This window comes from Mytilus californianus, unplaced genomic scaffold (genome assembly GCF_021869535.1).
Source record: "Mytilus californianus isolate M0D057914Y unplaced genomic scaffold, xbMytCali1.0.p SCAF_15, whole genome shotgun sequence".
Classification (NCBI taxonomy): Eukaryota; Metazoa; Mollusca; class Bivalvia; order Mytilida; family Mytilidae; genus Mytilus; species Mytilus californianus.
This window is the reverse complement of record NW_026262637.1, coordinates 6949896-6973169: the sequence shown is the minus strand read 5'-3', so window position 1 is coordinate 6973169 and position 23274 is coordinate 6949896. Positions and strand designations below refer to the sequence as shown.

The 23274-nt window shown below is 31.9% G+C and overlaps 1 protein-coding gene across 1 annotated transcript in view; it reads left to right on the top strand.

The window, feature by feature from the left end:
* The window catches only part of LOC127725296 (protein O-mannosyl-transferase TMTC1-like), a 34860-nt gene extending 11942 nt beyond the window's left edge, over window positions 1–22918 (top strand). The window contains exons 6-18 of the mRNA XM_052232224.1: window positions 716–819; window positions 5539–5728; window positions 7350–7483; window positions 9855–10019; window positions 10854–10967; window positions 11522–11665; window positions 13474–13685; window positions 17332–17467; window positions 18492–18636; window positions 19242–19379; window positions 19692–19820; window positions 20662–20739; window positions 22518–22918. Coding sequence (XP_052088184.1) covers window positions 716–819; window positions 5539–5728; window positions 7350–7483; window positions 9855–10019; window positions 10854–10967; window positions 11522–11665; window positions 13474–13685; window positions 17332–17467; window positions 18492–18636; window positions 19242–19379; window positions 19692–19820; window positions 20662–20739; window positions 22518–22640 — 1812 coding nt within the window. The 3' untranslated portion in view covers window positions 22641–22918. The remainder of the gene's footprint in view (window positions 1–715; window positions 820–5538; window positions 5729–7349; window positions 7484–9854; window positions 10020–10853; window positions 10968–11521; window positions 11666–13473; window positions 13686–17331; window positions 17468–18491; window positions 18637–19241; window positions 19380–19691; window positions 19821–20661; window positions 20740–22517) is intronic.
* The last annotated feature ends 356 nt before the right edge of the window (window positions 22919–23274 follow it).

Sequence of the window (23274 nt, the reverse complement as noted above, 5' to 3'; positions counted from 1 at the left end):
TAAGGAGATGAGGTATGATTGCCAATGAGACAACTATCCGCCAAAGTTCAAATAAAGTGAATGTGAGCAATTATAGGCAACTGTACGGCCTTCAACAATGAGAAAAACCCATACCGTATAGTCGGCTTTAATAGGCCCCGACATGAAAAATATGAAACAATTCAATAGAGAAAACTAACGGCCTAATTTATAACAAAAAAATTAACGAAAGACAAATATAACAGACATGTACCAACGACAACCACTGAACTACAGGATCCTGACTTGGGACAGGCACATAAAGAATGTGGCAGGGTTAAACAAGTTAGCAGAATCCCAACCCTCCCCCTTACCTGGGACAGTGGTGTAACAGCACAACATAAGTATACTAATATTCCGCCCTTTCGCCGCATCGTTCATCGTTAAGACTTCGAGTATTGTTATTAAACAATTTTTTTAAGGCCAATAAATAATATCTTGATGACTGTATATCACGAATTGGAACTTATTTTAAACTATATTTTATTGTAAAGTATTTAGTAACCTTAAGAGTTGCCTTCTAGAACACATGATTTATCCCATGGTTTTTGGTTCCTTATGAGTTGTGACGCGCAGCTATTTTTTTACCATTATCGTTTTCTGCCTTCTGGAATAAAAGTTTCAGACTTTAACTCCCCTCTCCTTAAAACTTCAAACTGTTATGTATAGGGACATAGTATTATTTTTTTTGTTGTAGATATTTTGCTTGTTATTGTTTAGATGGTGGATTATGAATGGGCAGCTACCATTATTTCAACATCAAGATAATCCAGCCTCGTTTTCACCTTATCTAGTCACAAGGTAATCATTGTCAATATATTTTACTTAAATTAATTATTGCTTTAAATACGTATAGTACATTCTTGTAAAACAAAATTACATAATATATATTTGCTTTTGAATTGTTAATTTAAGCAATATCACAAAAGATATGAACGTGAGGAATAAGGTTGTCCAGGTAATTTCAGTTAGATGCATTGTTGAGATTTGGTATTTCAAGTATAACATTATATTGATAATATATCATGTATGGTAGACATTAAAATGCACCATTTTGTTTTTCTTTCTGAATGTAAAAGTACTCTTTTTTGATAAATAAATTTCTGTGCCTTGATATTGTGCAAATCGTTACGTCATTCGATTTATACATTTATGTGGCTAAACCATTTGCCGTAAGATTTTGTAACAAACTTTCATATCGTATGAAAATCAATATATATCAAGTCCCAGTCGACACTGTTAGGCAATTCCTTGGTCCAAATATGGCTTTTATATTATAAACATATTTAATTAATGGTATATGAGGCGGTTTTATTTGGATTGTATACAAAATACGAAAATTCAATTCATTTTGCAAGTTTAAAGCGGTTAAGAAAGCGACGCTGTTATTTTTACTTGCTGAAAATATGTTACTTCACTTTGAACCACATCGCAATTTTGCATTCATTTTTAAGTGCAAAGCGAATTTTCCTGATATTTACGATTTTTGTATACATTTAACAGCCTTAAAAGAAACATGAAAATAAAGGGATTGTACCATTTTTAGAAGTTTGATTGAACGAGCACCAATCATATAAAGCTTAAATGAGTGTTTATATACTTTTGATGAAGGAATTCAAACATTTAGTTGAATTTGTTTTTATTGGTAATTTAACGATCTTGATTTTTACATCAGCTATGGAAATAGTTCATATATTACAAAGGTAATTTAACGATATGTAAACTAATCAGAATTATTTTGTATCAAATGGCCTATATATATAAAATAATAATCATGATAATGATTTTTTTCAATAATTTAAACTTTAAATTCTATTTGTCTTGACTTTTTTTTTACTAATGTCTGAGACCTTTTATTATATGTCTCTTGAACTTTTATTATATGTCCTATAGAATTGAGATTGGAAATGTGGGAATGTGTCAAAGAGACAACAACCCGACCAAAGAGCAGAAAACAGCCGAAGGCCACCAATGGGTCTTCAATACAGCGAGAAATCCCGCACCCGGTGGCGTGCTTCAGCTGGCCCCTTAACAAAAATATGTACTAGTTCAGTGATAATAGACGTCATTCTAAACTCCGAAATATATAAAAAAGAAACTAAAATTAAAAATCATACAAGACTAACAAAGGCCAGAGGCTCCTGACATATGTCTCTTGACCTTTTATTATATGCCTCTTGACCTTTTATTATATGTCTCAGACCTTTTATTATAAGTCTCTTGCATTTTATTCAATATCCCACCTATTGAAATTAAAAAATAGTAAATTAAAGTTTATTGTTGTGTAAATGCAGCCAGCTTCCTCACAAACTGAACTTAGGACTTAAAATTCTGTAAGTGAAATGTCGAGTTTACACATCAACAATTTCCGTACCAAATAATTTCCATTGCTTTCAGTTCAAATAAAAAATAGAACACTAAAATTCTGTCGGTTAATGAAATTAGTAAAATACGTAACATTTACACACCTTTTTTCGCATATGTTGGTTAGAATTCATATGCGTGACGTCACTGTTCCGTGAAATGAGACTTGATTGCTTAACCTCTAGAGGCAAACAATTTCATGCATATTCGTGCGAGAATGAACCAACAATTAATACTATCTGTATGTTCTGTGAGGTATGCCGAACGGGATAAAGGGTAAATAAATATACGGACTTTTAGAGAGTTGTAACACGGGTTCTTCAAAGTGCAGAGAGCGTTGGACTTGCACTACATGAGGAATCGTATGAAAAGTTCCAATTCGCCCTACTTTATCCAGAGCTTTTATTGCCGGATCGGAGAAATCTGAGGATGGTCCTATTTACTGACTTTTTAGATTTAATTTTCATTTTGGTATGAGTTTGTCACACAATCAGTGAGACACAGGATTTTTCTTTACTAGTAAAGTTATTAGATGATGTGACATGGTGCATATAACAATATAATACTTTACTGTATTTTACCATAAATTTAATTTTATAATTTTTATGATATATGATCTTTTTATAAGGTAAGGTTGCGTTTATGACATAGGCTGTACAGTTAATGCTTTCATCGCAACTATATACACCTTCTCTTTTGTTCGAGATTATAAAATTACAAATTGATTCAATGTACTGTGCGAACAGCAAATTATGCTTGCGTGTATTTAAAACGAAAATAATAAACTGCATTCAACATTACAAGCAAAAAACTCCATAAAGTAACACAGCATAGAAGTGTAAGTGCACATACATTACTTCATAATAAATTAGTTGTTTTGCTTGACCCTTATAATAGATGCAACTTGTATTTTGTGTAATAATGGACAATTACTTAAATCAAGTATATTTGGACTGTTAGATAGTTGTCTCATTTGCAATCAAATCACATATCCTTATTTTATATGTTAGTTTCAGATAATTACTAGAACAATTTCGGCTTGAAATTATGAAGAAAGGAAAATTTACGCTTGTCTAAAAAAATATATATTTATTTACGTTTTTTGTGGATTTTCTTCATTCGATTAAAAGAAATACGTTTATCCATTTATGCATGTAATGCTCAAAGCCAGAGTAAAGCTTGTCAAAATGCAAGATAGGTGATGTGCATCGCCGTAATATCAGGAAAAAATTGTATTAAGATTTTTTATTCACAATGAAATATTGAAGTATTTTCCTTGTATTGATTTATGTAGAGAATCGGACTCCTTATTTGACGAATTTTGATGTTTTATCACCAACAGGTATTATTACAATACTAATGTAAATTTAAATTCTGAAAGTTCGCAAAAACTTTTTTATTCGAATTCAAATAAACTTCAAATTTCTTTTGCATCTAACAGCTCATATTTCCATACTTAATACCATTTTTATATATATTATCCCTGCATTTGAATTTTAATATAGATAAAATTCATATTTTATTGCCTTTTTTAGAAGGGTCATAAAATTTATAGTACCGTCTGTATTGCATTTATTTACAATTATATTTGGATGTCACTATTTAATCAAGATGGGGGTTCTAAAGATCATCTAGAATTACAAGACATGTAGGTGTATCTTGTGATTTACTTACAGGGGTAAAAGAGTTGCAGTAAAATATGAAAAAGTAAAGGACCAAAGTTTTACTAATTTGATTTTATAATAGATATTTTAGCATTACTACACCCATCATTACAAAAAAGCATTCCACAAAGGAATTGTTAATCTAAATTTAGATATACAAATCCCTAATGCAGCCGATTACAATGGGTATGACAGTTTTTGTTCGTTTTGGAATACCCTTCATATTGGTAATTCTAAGACCAAATATATATATAAAATTCACAGGAATCACAACCAAATGACATGTCAGTCTACATTGAAAACTCTTCTCTGTCTGAGGGACAATTTAATCATTGAAAAATTAAACTGGCCTAATTTTATGTTGACTTCAAATTCAGTAATAAAAGTGACCATATCTGTTGTACTGTATACAATATCCCGAGGCTATTATAGTTTCCCACTTAAGTAAACTGACTGTTAATGGACTGCCATAACCCTTTACATCACACAAATAACGTCTCTTAACGATAGTATCTTATATCTTAGGTATTTAAAGACTTTACCTGAAAGGTGATGAGTAATGCTTGTTTGTAGGTAGAGAACATTGAACAATAAAACAAAACAATAAAACCACAAATTATGCAAATTAATACCCTGTATTTAAAATTCACTATTTTCAAGGATTGGTGATAATTATTTGAATCTTTTATTTTGCTTTTGAATTAAGACAAGTCATGTTTCTGCAAATGGTTTCATTTGTAAAGTAAATTGGATTTTTATTGATCGTTAACAATTATACTGTATTTTATTTTCATTTAATTATGTTTTTATGTCCCGATTAATTTATTTCATTTGAATACAGCATTGGAATAATATAACAACACAGCGAAACTTTTCACAACAGATAAATATTTTACATAAGGGTACTTTCACAGAAATGTTATGAATGTAACAGTATGGTACTCCTTAAAAACTTTTGTTTTTCATTTTTTTTATTAGATCTATTCCAACGACAGCTTTATCATGCATATATACAATGTTGTTAACGTGTTATTGCGTTTCTTATTCGTTTTGATCTCTACGTTTCATTAAAGGGATATTAGAACTCATAAGTCGAAGACAAATGACAACGCCATGACAAAAAAAAAACGAAAAACGGTCAAAAGACAAACAACTGCCTTCAAAACACAACATAGAAAACTAAAGACTGGGCAATAGAAACCCCACCAAAAACCGGGGGTGATCCAATATCCTGCCCCATATGTGGCACCTGTCTTTTCAAGTGAATTTTGTATTGCATAATGCTTCAGTAAAGGCAAGGTCAAAACGAAGTTGCATGCATGTATGCTTGACTGTGTAAAGCGGTTTCACATGTAAAACACTCATAAAAGTAGAGTAATGGAGTAGTATCATTATTTATATTATATCTAGCTGTCTTGGCATTTCATATTCTTCTTATTGAATCTTATGCATTTTGTTATGAATTGGTAGATATTTACAAATCTATTTTCAGATGTCTCAGTTATCCATATATATGGTTTTACAACATTTTCATTTTGCTGTTACCATCCACGTTATGCTACGATTGGCAAGTAGGAAGCATTCCATTGGTCGAAACTATTTTGGACCATAGAAACTTAGCAACATTGTTTTTGTTAAATGTATCGACGCTTTTTACTTTAAAATGGATATCTAATTATAAGGTAAAGCATTGACTGTTTGTTGATTTTGATTGAAAGAAATGTTTGTTGTTATCAGTACAGTGTAACCCAGTTCTTAGGACGAAACCATAAACAAAGATGTTAAGATTTTTTCTAATAACACATATGAAATGAGTGACCGTATCCGCATCTTCAACTACATATCTTAAAACTTTGTTTGGTATTGACTTTAATAGTAAATGATAAATCATCACATCAAGTCAATTTTTGGCCTTCATTGAGAATCTTTCGGCCATTTACAATTCCATAGTTGCAGTTGACTGCGAATATCTGTGATATAACATGCTAGTAGCTATCGCAATCCATCTCCTCGTTCATAATTTATCATCGCATTTTATGAGACTGACTTCATATAGGAACTTCTTAGGAAGAAAGAAAGGAATTTAGCAGTATCCTTTAACTTTACTTTCCGCTACATAGATGATGTTCTTTCACTAAATAATTCAAATTTGGTGACAATGTTGAACGCATCTATCCCACCGAACTTGAGGTAAAGGATACAACAGATACAGTTAAGTCTGCCTCATATCTTGAGTTACATCTAGAAATTGACAATAAGGGTCGGTTGAAAACAAAGCTTTATGACAAAAGAGATTCTTTCAGCTTCCCAATTGTGAACTTTCCATTTTTCTGTAGCAACATTCCAGCAGCGCCTGCATACGGAGTATATATCTCCCAGGTGATACGATACTCCAGGGCTTGTATTTCCTATCATGATTTCCTTGATAGAGGGTTGCTGCTCACAATGAAGCTATTAAACCAAGAGTTCCAAGTGGTGAGGTTAAAATCATCCGTTCGTAAATTTTACGGACGCAATCACGAGTTGGTTGACCATTACGGAATATCCGTTACACAGATAATAGTGGATATGTTCATAATGTCGTAACTACAATCCCGTCCACTTTTCCTGAATGTGACCTACCGAATTAGACTTATTACCGGGTTTGTAGTAACATGAGCAACACGACAGGTGTCACATGTAGAACAGGATCTGCTTACCCATCCGGAGCATCTGAGATCACCCCTAGTTTTTGGTGGGGTTTGTGTTGCTCAGTCTTCAGTTTTCTATGTTGTGTTTTGTGTATTATTGTTTGTCTGTTGGTCTTTTTCTTTTTTTAGCCATGGCGTTGTCAGTTTATTTTCGACTTATGAGTTTGAATGTCCCTTTGGTATCTTTCGCCTCTCTTTTTCACTTTTTTGTTAACATGACGGACACCACTAGTGCAGAACTAGGTGTTAAGCTCTGTATTCCAGATGGTATTCTTTGATCTTCATTGGGATCCAAATAACTAAACATTTTCTTTCATTTGTTTCTGCAGTGTGTTGTAACTTGTTGATATCTTTTCATCCTACAAAATATATAACTGCACCGTTTTTTGGCAGCGATCTTTAAACATGTTTGCGATGAAATTCTGTTGTTGGATATCTATACTAATGCTATTCTTTTTTTTAAATATCTTACAAGTTGTCCTGAATAAGTTTAATTTTCGAACTACTTATTGGTTTTGATAAATACAAAAGTAAAATAAAGATAAAAATGATGAGAAATAAGGATTGTATTATATTTGACCTTTGAGTGCAAGCATCTTTTGGTCTTTTTCAGAAATATGACTCTTGCCAGCGTACAGATGTAATTTTCATTGTTTTTCTTTTCTCCGTCTTGCCATTTTTACCAGCCTCTAACATCGTATTCAGAGTAGGATTTGTGATAGCAGAGAGAACTTTATATATACCAAGGTAAGTGGTGAAGTCAGATCAAAGTAAAACGTACATGGTTTTATAAAAAAAAAAATAGCAGCCAGCAATGTAAAATGCGATATACAGTTTTTCGTGGTCTTAACATATTGTCTCTTTGACATATTCCCTATTTCCATTCTCAATTTTTATTGTAGCAGCCACAACTGGCTTTTGGTGGGGTTCGTATGGATCTGTCTTTAGGTTTCGTGCAATGTTTTGTTATTCATGTTTGTCCTGTCGTCGTGGTGTTGACTGTATCTATCTGAATCAGATTTACAAACGTGCTCTTTTTTCTCTTTATGTATCTCGAATGGTTAATACATAATTAAAAGAAATTGTTCCTGTGGTGATATTCGTATTAACCTTTTTTTTTTTAATAAATAATCAACGAATTTTAAAATATTTTTATCTATGTAGGATACAATTTTGAATAATGTTTTAACAAAACCAGATATTTTAAACATTTTGTTCTGTACTTTTGTAAATAGTACAATATATAAGACTCTTTAAAATGAAGAAAAAAAAACAACAAATATTTTAGTTACTAGTAGATTTAAAGTCCAACATAACTTGAGATGATTTTCATTGTGAAGATTTATTTGCAAAGTTGCCGGGACACATATTTATAAACGTAAAAACATCTTGTACTTAAAGTATAATTATTTACTTCCGTAATGATATATATATAGATAGCTGGATTTCTTTCCGTGATATCAGACAACTTAATGTCGTCCTTGATATGAGATAACTCAATTACATTCAGCAATTTTGAATCGATTTGAAAACAAGTTGTAAACAAAGAGGAAAAATGTGCAGACACAGTTTTATAAGTCATGTTGGTGGTCAGGTGATACTATCTGCTATATATAAATGTAAATGAGCTTGTTTATTGTTTTGTACATAAATCAGGCCGTTAGTTTTCTTGTTTGAATTGTTCTACATTTGCCATTTTGCGGCATTTTTAGCTTGCTATGCGGTATGGTTTTCTTCATTGTTGAAGGCCGTACGGTGACCTATAGTTGCTAACTTCTACGTCATTTTTTCTCTGGTAGTGATCGAGTTGTCTCATTTGCAATCATACCACGTCGTCTTATTTTTATGTTGGCGTTGCAAATAGAATGCTTCAGGTCGTTCGCACGTCACCATTTATGTTCTGGACAATATTTGCTAAGTAAAAACCAATGTTTTAAGCAGCCATAAGATATTAACTTATTTTTACATTGATTTAGTATTAACCCCGTGGTTATTGTCACTAGGCCAAGGATATAGAAGCAATAGACAAATTGGAATTGGAGCAACATAATTGAATCGGTGTGATATCCTATAAACCATTTGTTTACATCTTTACAACTTCAAGCATGATACTTTGTTTGAAAATGCCCCTTGGAAAGAACAAGATGCTTTTGATTTTTTGGTCAGAAGATTAAAATTGAAGGTCACAGCGACTATGAGATGAATGAAATTTTTGAAAAGTTTCGATTCCGGATAATGTGTTAAGCAAGAAATCAGATATTTACCAAAATTTCCAATACCAATAAAATGATATGTAGGGGTATACGTCATTGAGTTAGCAACCCTACAAATAGCTGATACTGTTTGATTGATTCCAGTATAGTCTGACACTTGTTCAAACATTTTCGGCTGCTTACTAATGATGAAATTTCAGTATGCTCTGATAAAAATAAATTATTTTCTAAACGTCAATGATAATGGATACCCATGGCGTTGTTAATTTCATAGCTGAGCTTTTGTAAACACCTAAATTGATTAATACCATCAGGTAGTATTCATTTGACATGGTAATTTTCTTCCTATGTTGTAGTTATTAGATATCTGAATGATACATTGTAACCTTATTGAATATGATATTATCTACGCTGTCAGTAGAAAATTACATAGAATCAGGTATCACTTGATTAATTGAAAATAAATGTGAAAAGTTTGTTACCTTTTCATGGTAGAAACCTTACACTAACAATTGTTTTTCCTGTGTTAAGTTTATACTTATTTTAAAGCTAACAACACATCATTTATGTACCTTCTAAACACTAATATATTATATCTCAGTTTTGACTTATTATTAATATTATGTATCTAAACCATATACAATGAAACAACTTTTCATTTATTTCTTTAAGGAATTCAACATTCTATTGCATGATTATCGTGAGAGTGTTTGTATTCTTGTTCACAAAGTTTTATAAATCGTCATGACAAATTTCTTTAATGATCACTTTTGTATTCTTGTGATTAGTTTCTTGCGTATACATTCGTTTTTCAAACCAAATATTTCAGAAAATGTTGTAAGAAAATTTATTTAATCACATAATTAGGTTGATGTTGTTGTATATCTAGTTGTGTATATTTTCAGTACTGGTTATTGTATACTGGTAGCTCATGGGATATGTTTGTTAGTTGACAGATTTATTAAATATCGCCATTTCATCATAGCAGTTATCTTATTTCTTCTCATATTGTTATTGTGCAAAACGTGGACACAGAACAAAGTCTGGAATTCTAGAGAAACTCTTTTTAAGTAAGTTTTTGAAAAAATTTTGGTAATACATATTTTGTTACTTGTTTATAATTGTTCGCATATACTTATGTTATTTTATGATAAACGAAAGGACGTAAATCGGTGATGACCACTGAAATACTTCCTTGCCGAGCCTCCGAATTCCAGTCGACGATGGTATCAATATTCACGACTTTAAGCAAAATATCGAGAGAAAAAAAACCAGTAAAATCCTGAGGATCTCTACCTCCGAAAAACATACCGTTCTTTTATTTTTAAAAATCTATCAAAACAGAAGAAAGGCTTTAAAAAATCTTTTAAAAGGGTCAATTGTTCTTATAAAACGTACACTTGTTATCGATTTCAATAGGTTTAACTGGTCCCCAAACATGATTTTCTAATGAGAAGTCAGACTTCCAAGAAACACGTTGCATTCGCATTCGTTTTGCTAATTAGTTGAGTTAAACATTTAAGACTTGGTTGAGAGCAACAAATTGTATGTGAAATGGAAATTTTGCTCAGGGGAAAGAAATTACAAAAAGAAGGCTCCACAATTTTAATATTATATATTCTTTGCAACCGTAAATGAAAAAGCAACGAAAATGCATTAGTATCAAAATTTACAACAGGTTACCAAGTGATACCCGCGCTATACCTATTAGCATCTTTTGAAGGTAAAACTGCTCAAATGTTTGTTTTTGGAGAAATATTGTGTGCTAACTTTTTTGTTCCCTTCATTAAAATCTACAGATGAATACTATTCTGTGAGAATTTCAATGTACAATTGTTGCGCGCTATATCTTATCTTCTTTTTGTACAACATGCATACATACTGTATACACTTTTTATTTGTAGATCGGGTGTGAGAAAACTGCCAAATAATGCCAAAGTTCATTACAATTACGCAAATCTGTTGAAAGATAACGGACACATAGAAGATGCCATTCAGGAATATCAGGTGGCTATTAGGTATTTATATTTTTTTTAATTCAGTCGGTTTGATACCCCGAAGGTATCATCAACCCAGTAGTCTGCAATTAGGTTCTGATATTTGCTATATTTATAAATTAACTGTTTACAAAACTAGAAATTGTTCGAAATACTAAGAATTTTCTACTCCAGGATTAGATTACTTTAGGTGTACGTTGGCAAAACCTTTTGGAATTTTGTGTTCCCTATGCTCTTCGATTTCGTTCTTTATTTGGTCTTGAACTTTTTTGATTCAAGATTCACTGATGAGTTTTTCTTTAAACGAAACGAGCGTCTTGCGTACACAATTATAAGCCTGGTATCTTTGAGGAGTTTTTTTTATAAAGAGCTTTGATTTTTTCATGCATTTATAAATTATGATATATAAGTTTTTTAAAGAAAATTATTTTTTTAGTTATTTTCTTATACTTTTCTAAATAAAAATAGAAATAGTTAACAACAAAATTTAGAAACTTATTTTTTAGTTTTATCATTTACGTGCCGTAAAAAAACTCCCTGATATACTCTAATAAACGTTAAAAATACATTTACAGATTATATCCAGAGCATGCCAGTTCACATAACAATCTCGGTACAATACTAAACAATACAACTGAAGCCACATATCATTTTGAGAAAGCATTGAAGATTATCCCAGGTCACCAGGGAGCACTTATTAACCTCGGAGCACGTAAATTGTAAGTAAACAAATTCTGTCCTACGTTTAGATATGAATGAAAGGAAATGTATGGTATACGTTAATGAGTCAATAAACAAATGACAAAAATAACCAGAATACAGTATGAGGTGAACATACAGTCGGACTCTTCAACAAGAGACTGGAAGGTGTCAATACAATATTTCAAGCTCCCCATCGGACCAGTTGTAAAACGTTATAAATTATATGTTTTTTATAAAATCAGTGATGAGTCTTATGTTGATGAAATGTCATCTAGCGTACCGAATTATACGCTAGGTATATTTGATGAAATGTCATCTGGCGTACCGAATTATACGCTAGGTATACTTGATGAAATGTCATCTGGCGTACCAAATTATACGCTAGGTATATTTGATGAATTTTTACATCCACTGGGCCCATACCAATGTTGGTGGACGTTTTGTTCCCGATGGTATTACCAGTCCAATGGTCGATACTCCTCTGTTATAACATCAGATGTCATTTATGAATTTTAACAACCACTGGGTGCATACCAATGCTGGTGGACGCTTCGTTTCCGAGGGTATAACCAGTCCCAAAAGTTTTTGGTTTCAGTGCTTTTCAATTTGGTTTGATTTGGCCTATCATCTGATTTGATGATAAACTTATGTAGACGAAACGTGCGTAAGGCGAATAAATTTTAAACCTGGTATCTTTGGTGTGTTTGTTTTTATGATCAGTCAAATTTATTGGAACGTATTTATGTGTGGCCTTAGTTTTCCTTTTATTCTTCCTATATTTACTTGTTGAACATCTGTATTCTGACGCGTGTTTCGTTATTTGCACGACAGGAGTATATTTATATATATATAGTGTTATTTTCATTTTTATAGCACTCGGTCGATACCGCTGCTGGTGGACTGTCACTCCCCGAGGTTATAATCAGCTCAGTAGTCAGTACTTTGGTAGTGACATAATTTATAGCATAACTTTCATAAATTGTCCGTTTATAAATTGAAAAATTATCAAGAAACTAAGGTTCCAAATAACTCCTTCAAGTAAAGTTGACCTAGCTGGATTTTGCTATTATTGTTAGGTCCATTTTTGGTCATCCACTGTCTCGCTTCATGTATATCCTTGTGTTTCAAAATATTCGGCTTTGAGCGTTCCCGATGAAGGCAAATCCAGAAAAGCGGTGCGGACGCATACAATTTATATAGTAATATTTTCATTTTTTTTCTACTACTACTAACACAATAAAAAAATACTTACAAAAGAAAGGATTATACGAGTTATATGATTTTTACTCCAACAGAATGGGTTTAAAATAATTTTGGTGAAAAAAAAAAGAGTTTTGCTCATTATTAAGTTTTCTGTTTAAGATTTTGTTGATTATGGTTTTGTCTTTTTTGTTGCTGTGGTTCATAAGTGTTTCTCGTTTCTCATTTTTTATATAGATTAGACCGTTGGTTTTCCTGCTTGAATGTTTTTACACTAGTCTTTTTTGGGGCCCTTTATAGCTTGCTGGTCGGTGTGAGCCAAGGCTCCGTGTTGAAGGTGTACTTTGACCTATAATGGTTTACTTTTACAAATTGTGACTTGGATAGAGAGTTGTCTCATTGGCACTCATACCACATCTTCTTATATCTATTGTCTGTTTTCTTTGTGTCTTCGTTTAGCCACAACATCATTCTTCGGCTCATACTATTGGATTTGTTTAATTATAGGAAATGATATATATATATAGGTATCTAATTGATAATTTTTTTCAATGCATAAATTGCAAAAATATTCAATATCATTTTCCTATTTCATTATATTTAAATATCTTTCATATTGTTCTAGTAAGCTTGGTAATAAAGAAGAAGGTGTTAGTATGTTACATCAAGCTGTTGAAATAGACCCACATAATATAGAGGCTTTAATGACATTGGGAAGTATGATGGCTGAACTCAACAGATGGAAAGAAGCAGAACATCTTTACAGCAAAGCGATGACGGAAAAGCCAGATTTTGCTGAAGTTTATCATAATTATGGAACATATCTGCATTTGAAAGGTACAAATTTTGAAATTTAATTGCACGAGAAAAGGGATGGATTAACAGAAATATATTCATATAGCTTATGACCGAAATACCAAATTACTTATTTTGTCAATTCAAAGTATAATAAATAGAAACAAAACATACTACATTGAAGGAGTAAGGCTAGGTGTCAAAAAAAGAGAAAAGATACCAAGAGGGGAACAATTAAAACAGACAACACCATGACCAAAAGAAAAAAAAACGACTAAAAGACTAACAACAATAATAAACACTACTAAGAAACCAAAAATTGAGCAATATAAACCAAAAAATGTTGGTGAACTCTAGTGCTCCGGATAGGTAAGGAGGTCCTACTCCATTAGTAGCGACATTCGTTTTACTCATCATGCTCATTGCAAGTAAAACTATGGTGATAAGTCACATTCGGCTATGTCCCGATCGAAGGGTAGATACCTAGAATGTGGTTACGAGGTCGTGTGTAACACATGTATTTTATATCGGTCAACAAATCATGATGACGTCCGTAAAACTGTTGTAGGGTGATCTCAGTTTTATCAATTGAAACCTTTGATACAATAGCTTTCTAGTAAGCAGTTAACCTCTATCTAGAAAATCACTATAGAAAACACAATAACTGGAATATCTTTTCAACTGGGAGAATCGTACACGATATACAATCGCTGCGGGAATGCTGCTACAAGGAAATGGAAAGTTTACAATGGAATAAATTAAATTTTCTTCTTGGAGGATACTATCTCAACAAACCATCATCGTCAATTTTTAGCTACGAGTCAAGATATGAACTATATTTTAAATGTGATATCCTTTATTTTACGGTCTTGTGTGGACGAGACGCACGTCTGGCGTATTGAATTTTAAGCCTAGTACCTTTTGTTAGCTATTATTCGTGTGTTTCTTTGTCCTATATGTTCTCCCATTTATTTGTATTGTGGTCCTGTCATGTGATGTTGTCGTTTTGGTGTTGTGTTTGACGTTGCCATAAAAGCAGGAGGTTTGGCATGCCACAAAACCTGGTTCAACCCACCATTCTTAAAATGTCCTGTACCAAGTCAGGAAAATGGCCATTGTTATATTATAGTTCGTTTCTGTGTGTGTTACATTTTAATGTTGTGTTTTTGTTGTGTCGTTGTTCTCCTCTTATATTTGATGCGTTTCCCTCAGTTTTAGTTTGTAACCCGGATTTGTTTTAAATTTACGATTTATGAGTTTCGAACAGCGGTATAGGTAGCACGGTAGTATTTGCATTCCAGAATTTAGGTTGCTCTTTTGTGTACCCTACTTAAGTCAATGTATCTGAACATTATGATTGGACTAAAAATACAGTATCAACTGAACATACTTTCCCAAACTGAGGGATTAATCAGGTGTAGAAAAATCAGAAATAATTTTACATACAGATGAAAATGAATTTTTGAGAATTTTTTTAAATTGTGTATTCACTGCACGATAAAAGACCTAAAAGCACTAGTGGCCTTAGGTTCTTAAAGATAGCAAAAAAAGTAAACGGTCATGATACATATTCAAATTCATTTCTGAATAGTATAATGAAAGTACTTCAGTAAACTGTGAATGTAGAATTTTTAGCAGTGTTAGTAAGTGGTGAAAATTCTAAAAAGGCTATCATTATCCCTTATGGGCCAGGAAATACTACCGTGCCACCTTAAGGGGGATATACATGTTTACACTAAATCAATGAAGGATTTTTTTTTACCTATGCAATTTGTAAGTTTATCAATAAAAAGTTGATTAAGGGCAACTATGATAAAAACAGCCCTTAAATTCCACCCCTGGGAGTGAAAATTGCTGATTCAGCAAATTTTGCCTGATCTGTGGGTAATAAAGTAAAAATTTACCTAGAAAGTAGAACTTCATTATTTTTATGTAACTTGCAATACATTTTTAATTATAAATGCTCACTTTAACTTTTCGCAGTGTCTGACACATGTGCAACTACTGGAATTTGAGACGCGACATATTTTATTTGCCTGTACATCCTATTATTTTCACCGAAATAAATAAATTGCATAATTTCTTATTTTTTTCCACACAAGTACAGCTTTACTAGTTTTCTTTAGGTTTAATTTGTAGTTTTGTGGTAACATGACACCAGTATGAGCTTTTTTGGAACCAGCAAGTGGTTAAGGGGTCCTTACTTATTCATTTAGCCCTCATATTTGACTGAAAAAGAGATAGCAATAGGGGTTTCTTTACACTGACAAGACATTTTTTTTGACAAAGAATGTAATTATGACTGTTTATCAGCAAGATTAAATAGTTTATTCATTTTCCATGCAAATGTCATTAATTGTTTTGATTTTCTGACAATGAAAAGCACAATAAAGGTAAAATGATTATGTAAGGGGACATAATTTAACTTAATGCATACATGAGAAATAGACAAACAGTCAACTTAGAGATATATTCTAGTACATATATTGTCAAAAAGATTTCAGAATGATAGTTAACTGCCATCTAAAGAATCTTGTTGTGTTGCCTTCATAATCTGGAAATGCTTAAAGTAATGTAAGGCATGCTGTAAAATGTGGAATGGACTTTAATATCATTTTTCATGATTTGGTGCTTAAACTGTTTCTTTCAGTCAGATTAACTATAAATAGAGTTGGCAATCCAATAATTCCTCCTGAATCACCATGTTTGACTTCTGTGTTGATTTGAAACATCATATATTTGGATTTTGTTCACTCCTTAAGTAAAAATGGTAAGATGAAAAAAAATGAAAATCTGCCAGCTGGGGTAGGGGTGTAATCTTTCATTTTTTTTGGTAAGGAATGAGTGCAGACTAGTATTCTTTATTGTAATATGTTACATAGTAAGAAGGCTATGCATCATAGGTGTCATGACTGATTTCAAGTTTGAAATGTCTTGGTTAAGGTAGCACGGTAGTATTTGCATTCCAGAATTTAGGTTGCTCTTTTGTGTACCCTACTTAAGTCAATGTATCTGAACATTATGATTGGACTAAAAATACAGTATCAACTGAACATACTTTCCCAAACTGAGGGATTAATCAGGTGTAGAAAAATCAGAAATAATTTTACATACAGATGAAAATGAATTTTTGAGAATTTTTTTAAATTGTGTATTCACTGCACGATAAAAGACCTAAAAGCACTAGTGGCCTTAGGTTCTTAAAGATAGCAAAAAAAGTAAACGGTCATGATACATATTCAAATTCATTTCTGAATAGTATAATGAAAGTACTTCAGTAAACTGTGAATGTAGAATTTTTAGCAGTGTTAGTAAGTGGTGAAATTTCTAAAAAGGCTATCATTATCCCTTATGGGCCAGGAAATACTACCGTGCCACCTATACTACTGTCGCCTGTATTTACGTTCATTTGAGATAGATGCAGTCAAAAATGTCACCAAACTTTGAATCATTCAGTGAAAAAGACATCATCTATATAGCGGAAAGTGAAGTTAAAGGTGAATGCTTCTTTTCATTTTTTCTTGAGAAGCTTTTGTATGAAGTCTGCCTCTTAAGGTTAAGGAAGATATGATAAAGTCTACAACGTCTAAATAACATAAGTGCAAACTATATTTTTCACAATATACTAAATATAACATGATGTCATATTTCACTGAATAATATAGTATTTGAATTGATATATGTGTAGGTGATATTGAAGAGGCAGTTCATTACTATCAACTAGCTTATTCACTGGACTCTCAACTTTCTGTTTCTATGGTGAATGCAGCAAGAGGTTTACGTCAGATAGGAAGGTTAAATGAGGCAGTGTCAATTCTTGATCAGTAAGTGTATGCTGTCAAACATACAGAAATAAAATGCAACAACAATAATAAAATGTATAAGTGAAAAGACATTTCATCCTATGATGATACAAATCAAGATAAAAACAAAAACTGCTCTCATTGTTTACAATGTTATAATCTAGGGCACCTTTATTACCTGCAGAAATTACTTGATTCAATATTTAAATATTAAATACTGAATATTATTTGACATGATTCTTTCAAAAGAGAGACGAAAGATAACGAAGTGACATTCAAACTCATAAGTCGAAAACAAACTGACAACGCTATGGTAAAAACACAAAATGACCAAAAGACAAACAATAGAATACAAAACACAACATAGACAACTAAAGACTGAGCAGAATGCCGAAATAACTATTATTAACTTCGCGTTGCATAAACGGTATCTGTTTTCCTAAGACAAATTACTTTTCAACTAGATGTTACGCTCGTGTCATCATAATCCTAGATTCCTTGCATACGTTTAGAAGGGTTTCAATAGTGTTATAAACATACCAGTATCTAAGTGTATCGATTATACCCTTTGTTGAATTACTGTATTCGCAAAATTCAAGTAGAAATATGTAATTTTATAGACAATTGTGCATGTTAAAAGTTATACTATTTGTTATTGCATTACATGTATCTGTTAATAATTTAATTTGGATGTAACGCGTCTTCCGATTGGCTGACGTTGTTTTGTTTATCAGCTCATAGACATAATTTTGTCATGTGACCTTGACGTCATCAACGTTTTTTCATGATTTACTCCGGTTTAAAATGGAATTAAGAATTAAATTATAAGAAATGACTGTAATATTTTTTCTGTCTATTCGAAATAACATAAAAAATGTGGTGCACACTTTAAAATAACCCGCTACGCGGGTTATTCAGTGTGCACCACATTTTTGATGTTATTTCTTCATAGACAGAAAAAATATTACAGTCATTCCTTAAATAATAATAACAACTTTTTTACTATAGACAGTAACTTTTCAGCGAAACTTTTGTTGTTTTACAGGGCATTACTTTTGGGTAGAAGTTCCGAAGCGCTTGATATGTTAGGACTCGTTTACTATCAAATGGGAAGGTATTCGGAATCTGTCCGTGTATTTGAGGAAATCCTTGGAGTTAATCCAAACAATACAGATGTAATGACACATTATGTAAGTTCTGTAAGTTCTGTCCATTCTGTCTATAGTAATTGTATATTCGTGAAGGAGTTGGTTGCTGTGTACATTTTAACGCAATACTGTATTTATGATTTAAACATTTCTATTTTGAGAATGCTTATATTTATCCATCTATGAAATAAGTATTATGATGTCTATGCGAACAACAAGTGTTTCTAGATGAACATTCATTAGATACGGTCCGGAAAAATATTAGAAAAATATAAAACTATAAAATGCCAAAAAACGAACAGCTATAACCGACTACAGTAAATTTTGTCAGAGGGGTTGCATCATTAAATTCAAGGAAATTACCTAATTTTATGAACTAAAAATGTTAAGAAAAAAATGATTTTTTTGGTTTAAGCCAAAGCTATTGCTTCTAATACAGCTTGCAATAAAAGATAAATGGATTTGTATGATAAGTTTTCTATGAATCTCATATCTCATCTGCAGATTCACAAAACTAGGTATTTAACATACTCCTCATTTATTTTTTAAGTTATGTATGTACATCAAATGAACGAATCTGTTACTGTCGAACTCTTGTTTATGTCCTAACATGTTACTTTTAACGTATAGATATATATGTCACACAGGCACAAGTTGTAGCAAACAACGGCGACGTCAACAAGGCTGAGCATATGCTTCATGACGTTTTACATCGCAATCCGAATCATACAGAAGCTTTACACTTTCTATCTAACATTCTTGGGCAAATGCAGCGACACGAAGAGGTAATGATCTTCCCTTTAACTAGAAAGACATAAAAAGTTGGAAAGATATTTAATGAAATTAAAGAACAGATATTTTTTTCTCCGAATGTTTAATTGAATTTTTTATTAGAAAAAACAAATTGTATGAACATATTGATATCATTTGAATCAGTTACTTTTTTACATAGAACTATATCAGTAAATTATAACTATAATTAATCAATTAGAAAGGAGAGTATTCAGATTGGTTGAAATGATATATGAAATTATAATGTAGTAATTTTCATTGTATTTATGTAAGATGTGTCTATTACAATTATTGGTATCTTTAAGGCACTTGTACATTTGGAACAAGCTATTACATTACAAGAATATTCAGGGGACAATGGCGAACTGGAAAACATGTATTTTCAGCATGGCAATCATCTGAAAGATCTAAAACAATATAACAAAGCACTTGTTGTGAGTAAAATATTTTTTCAAAATTATCTGTCCATCTGTGTCAGCTCTTTTCATGTCGTATAAAGTCAAGATTGTCCTATTCGTTTTCTACATTTTAGTGTTTATTTTGATTGTGAAGATAAGAAAACAGTTAATTTTAATGGAAAAAGAGGTGAAAGATTCCAAAGAAACATTTAAACTCATCAGTCGAAGGAAAACTGACAACGTCATGGCAAAAAAAGACAAAAAGACAAATAAATCCAAAAACACTACATAGAAAAGTACAGATTGAACAACACGAACCTACAGAAACCGGAGGTGAACTCAGGTGATCCAGAAGGGTAAGCAGTTCCTGATTCACATGTGGTATCCATCGTGTTGCTTATCCAGATACAAATCCGGTGATGAGATTCATTCGGTGATGTCACAGTCGAGCACAGGTTTGTTGTTACGACAATAGAAGTACATCTGTAGTAATCTTTGACACATATATTCAATACAGTGTACGGTCAACCAACTCGAGATTGCGTACGTAAAACTCAAAGGGATGACTTCACATTCACCACTTGAAACCCTTGGCCCGATAGGTTCCTAAAAACTTCAAGTTTTTGTTATAACGCGTATGTTACCATCAAATAAAAAACGGTATCATGTTATTATTTGTGTATGACCATTACTTGGTCAAAGCCGTGCTCTTGGACTACAAGGATACCACTAGCTCTATGAAAATCCTTGTACAGCGTCAAATTTAATTCAATATCATGTTAAGTGTTCCTTTTGTAGTCACTTCTGAGCAAAATTAAACCGATTTATCGCATTATCAATATATTTATTTCATATTTTAATTATTTTTATATTTCAGAGTTACCAGAAAACAATTAAGCTCAATCCAAATAAAACGAAGGCTCTTTTAAATCTAGGTGCTATATTTCACTTAAAGGTAAGAAATTGAGTATATTGCAAAATGCAGTTTCATATTGTAAAAAGGAAAGGCAAATGTCCCCTGATTTTATTTCACAACAGGACCTGGTCAAAGGTCTTTCATTCTTGACTTCAAATCACAGCTCCATTTGCGTACCTTGCGGTTCTAATAATAGTATGGCTTACTTGCTGACCTGATGTCTGAAAACAGTCCTAAACCTCCATTTGAAGATCTTGTCTAATTTTGAGTATTTATTTAAACCATTTACAAAAGAGAGGCGAAAGATACCAAAAAGACATTTAAACTCAATAGTCGAAAACAAACTGACAGCGTCATGGAAAAAACAAAGACCAAAAGACAAACAACAGTACACAAAACACAACATAGAACATTCCAAGCAAGACCTTCTGAACCAAATTCAAAACTCTCCTAAAAGTAAAGGTATGTATTTTCTTTCGGATACAAATTATTCAGTTTTAAAACAGATTTCATTCAAAGTCAAATTCTACAAGAACATTTTAAAATTTGTAATTTGTATCAAAATGTTTTCAGAAACAGCAATAGGTAGCATCGAGTGGCATTTTGATTTTAAAGAGATAAGCACAATTGTTGAAAAATGTTTCAAATATATGATATCAACTCTTTTAATATTCTGATTCCAGCAGGCTATGACAACTTTTAGATTTTAACCATGTGATAGAAAAAAATACAGGGTAAATTGGCTCCCCTTTTAAAAACGTGAATAAAATTCAAATTGTACCATGTTATAAAACTTTTTTCAATTTCGAACACACTTAACGTCATAGTTTTGTCACAGTAGAAATTCAAATCAAGTTGAAAATGAGATTAACTCATGACTTAGTTCAGTCTTTTTTTCTAGTATGATCTTATTATGGCAGGAAGGTCATCTAACAGTTGTATAAAGCGTTAATCCAGTTCGCATTATGTATTGTATATTTTCTCAAGAATTTTCACTCATTGAATAAAAAAAAATTTAAACTTTCATTTTCCGTATAAAAATAAGTCGATGTGGTAGGTTGCCAATGAGACAACTATTCAACAATGTTAAAATGAATTGAGTGTAAGCAGTTATAGGTATCCGTACGGCCTTCATCAATGAGAAAAACCCATACCGCATTGACGGCTATAAATAAAGGCAACAGTAGTATACCGCTGTTCAATAGTCATAATTCGATTAAGTAAAATCAAATCCGGGTAACAAACTAAAACCGAGGGAAACACATCAACTATAAAAGACCTCTACATGATATAAAGAAACAATTCAATTGAGAAAACTAACGGCCTAATTTATAATAAAACAATTTACAAAGAACAAACATGACAGACATGAACCAACAACAACCACTGAACTACAGGCTCCTGACTTGGGACAGGCACATAAAGAATGTGGCGTGGTTAAATAATTTTGTGATCGCTCATCCCTCCCCTTACCTGGGACAGTGGTGAAACAGTTCAACATATGAACAAACTATAAAAATCAGTTGAAAAAGGCTTAACTCATCAGATCGATTACATATTATGCTAGTTTGATAACTACTGAAACAAAGTCATTTAAAATGTCACTGTGATATTCGATATCGAAGTTAAGTGTGTCTGACGATCTAACATCGACGATAAACAATTAACTGTATGAAAATAACACGTCAACTGACCTGATATTAAATATACATGGTCCCCACGTGTTCGCTTTTAACCAATGATATTCCTAGATGTGTATAGGAGGTAAGATAGATTTAAATGCATTCGATTGATCATTCATTTGATTCTACTTGCAGGGAGATTTTCAACTTGCAGTAAGGTATTACGAAGAAGTATTAAAAATTGAACCACACAATATCATAGCATTAAAAAATATGGAAAAATTGGAGAAAATTGGGAAAAGTAGTCAAGTTACATGACCAAAAAAATGCAGCCTGTCATAAGTCTTCTGGTATTTTTATTCTTACTGACACTAAACTAAAAACGTTCAAACCAAAAACATATTAGAAAGTGAGAATATTTCCCTCCATCCATACTCATGTTTATTTATTACAGCATTTTTTTTAAATATAATTTTACTTATTAGGGCTTTATTGTTAATTTATTGTTTTTATTGACAGATATCTATATTATTGTTATTGTCGTTTAATAAATGTTATAATAATAGTGCTTTACTTATTACATTTTGTTAAATACACCGTTTGTTGTTATCTCTCAGTCGAACAATGTATTCATATATTGAGTATGAGGCTCTAAAAATCTTGCATGCTAATTTTTGTGAATGTCTGGTGCAGCTTTTATAAAAATTAAGTTTGGAAGTAAAAAGGGAATTTCTGCTTCAGAAGAATTTGAGTTTAGCCACCATAAGGTTCAATCTGATATTTTACCTAAAAGAGGATTATGATCAAACTTTACTGCAAGTTTGATGCTAGTGTTGTGACCTTATTTAAAAAAAAAACATCAATGTACTTTCTTTAGTTTTGTGGAAATGTGTATTCTTAAAACAGAAATTTTTTGTGGAATTGTTTCAATCACAGTTTATTTAAGTAAAAA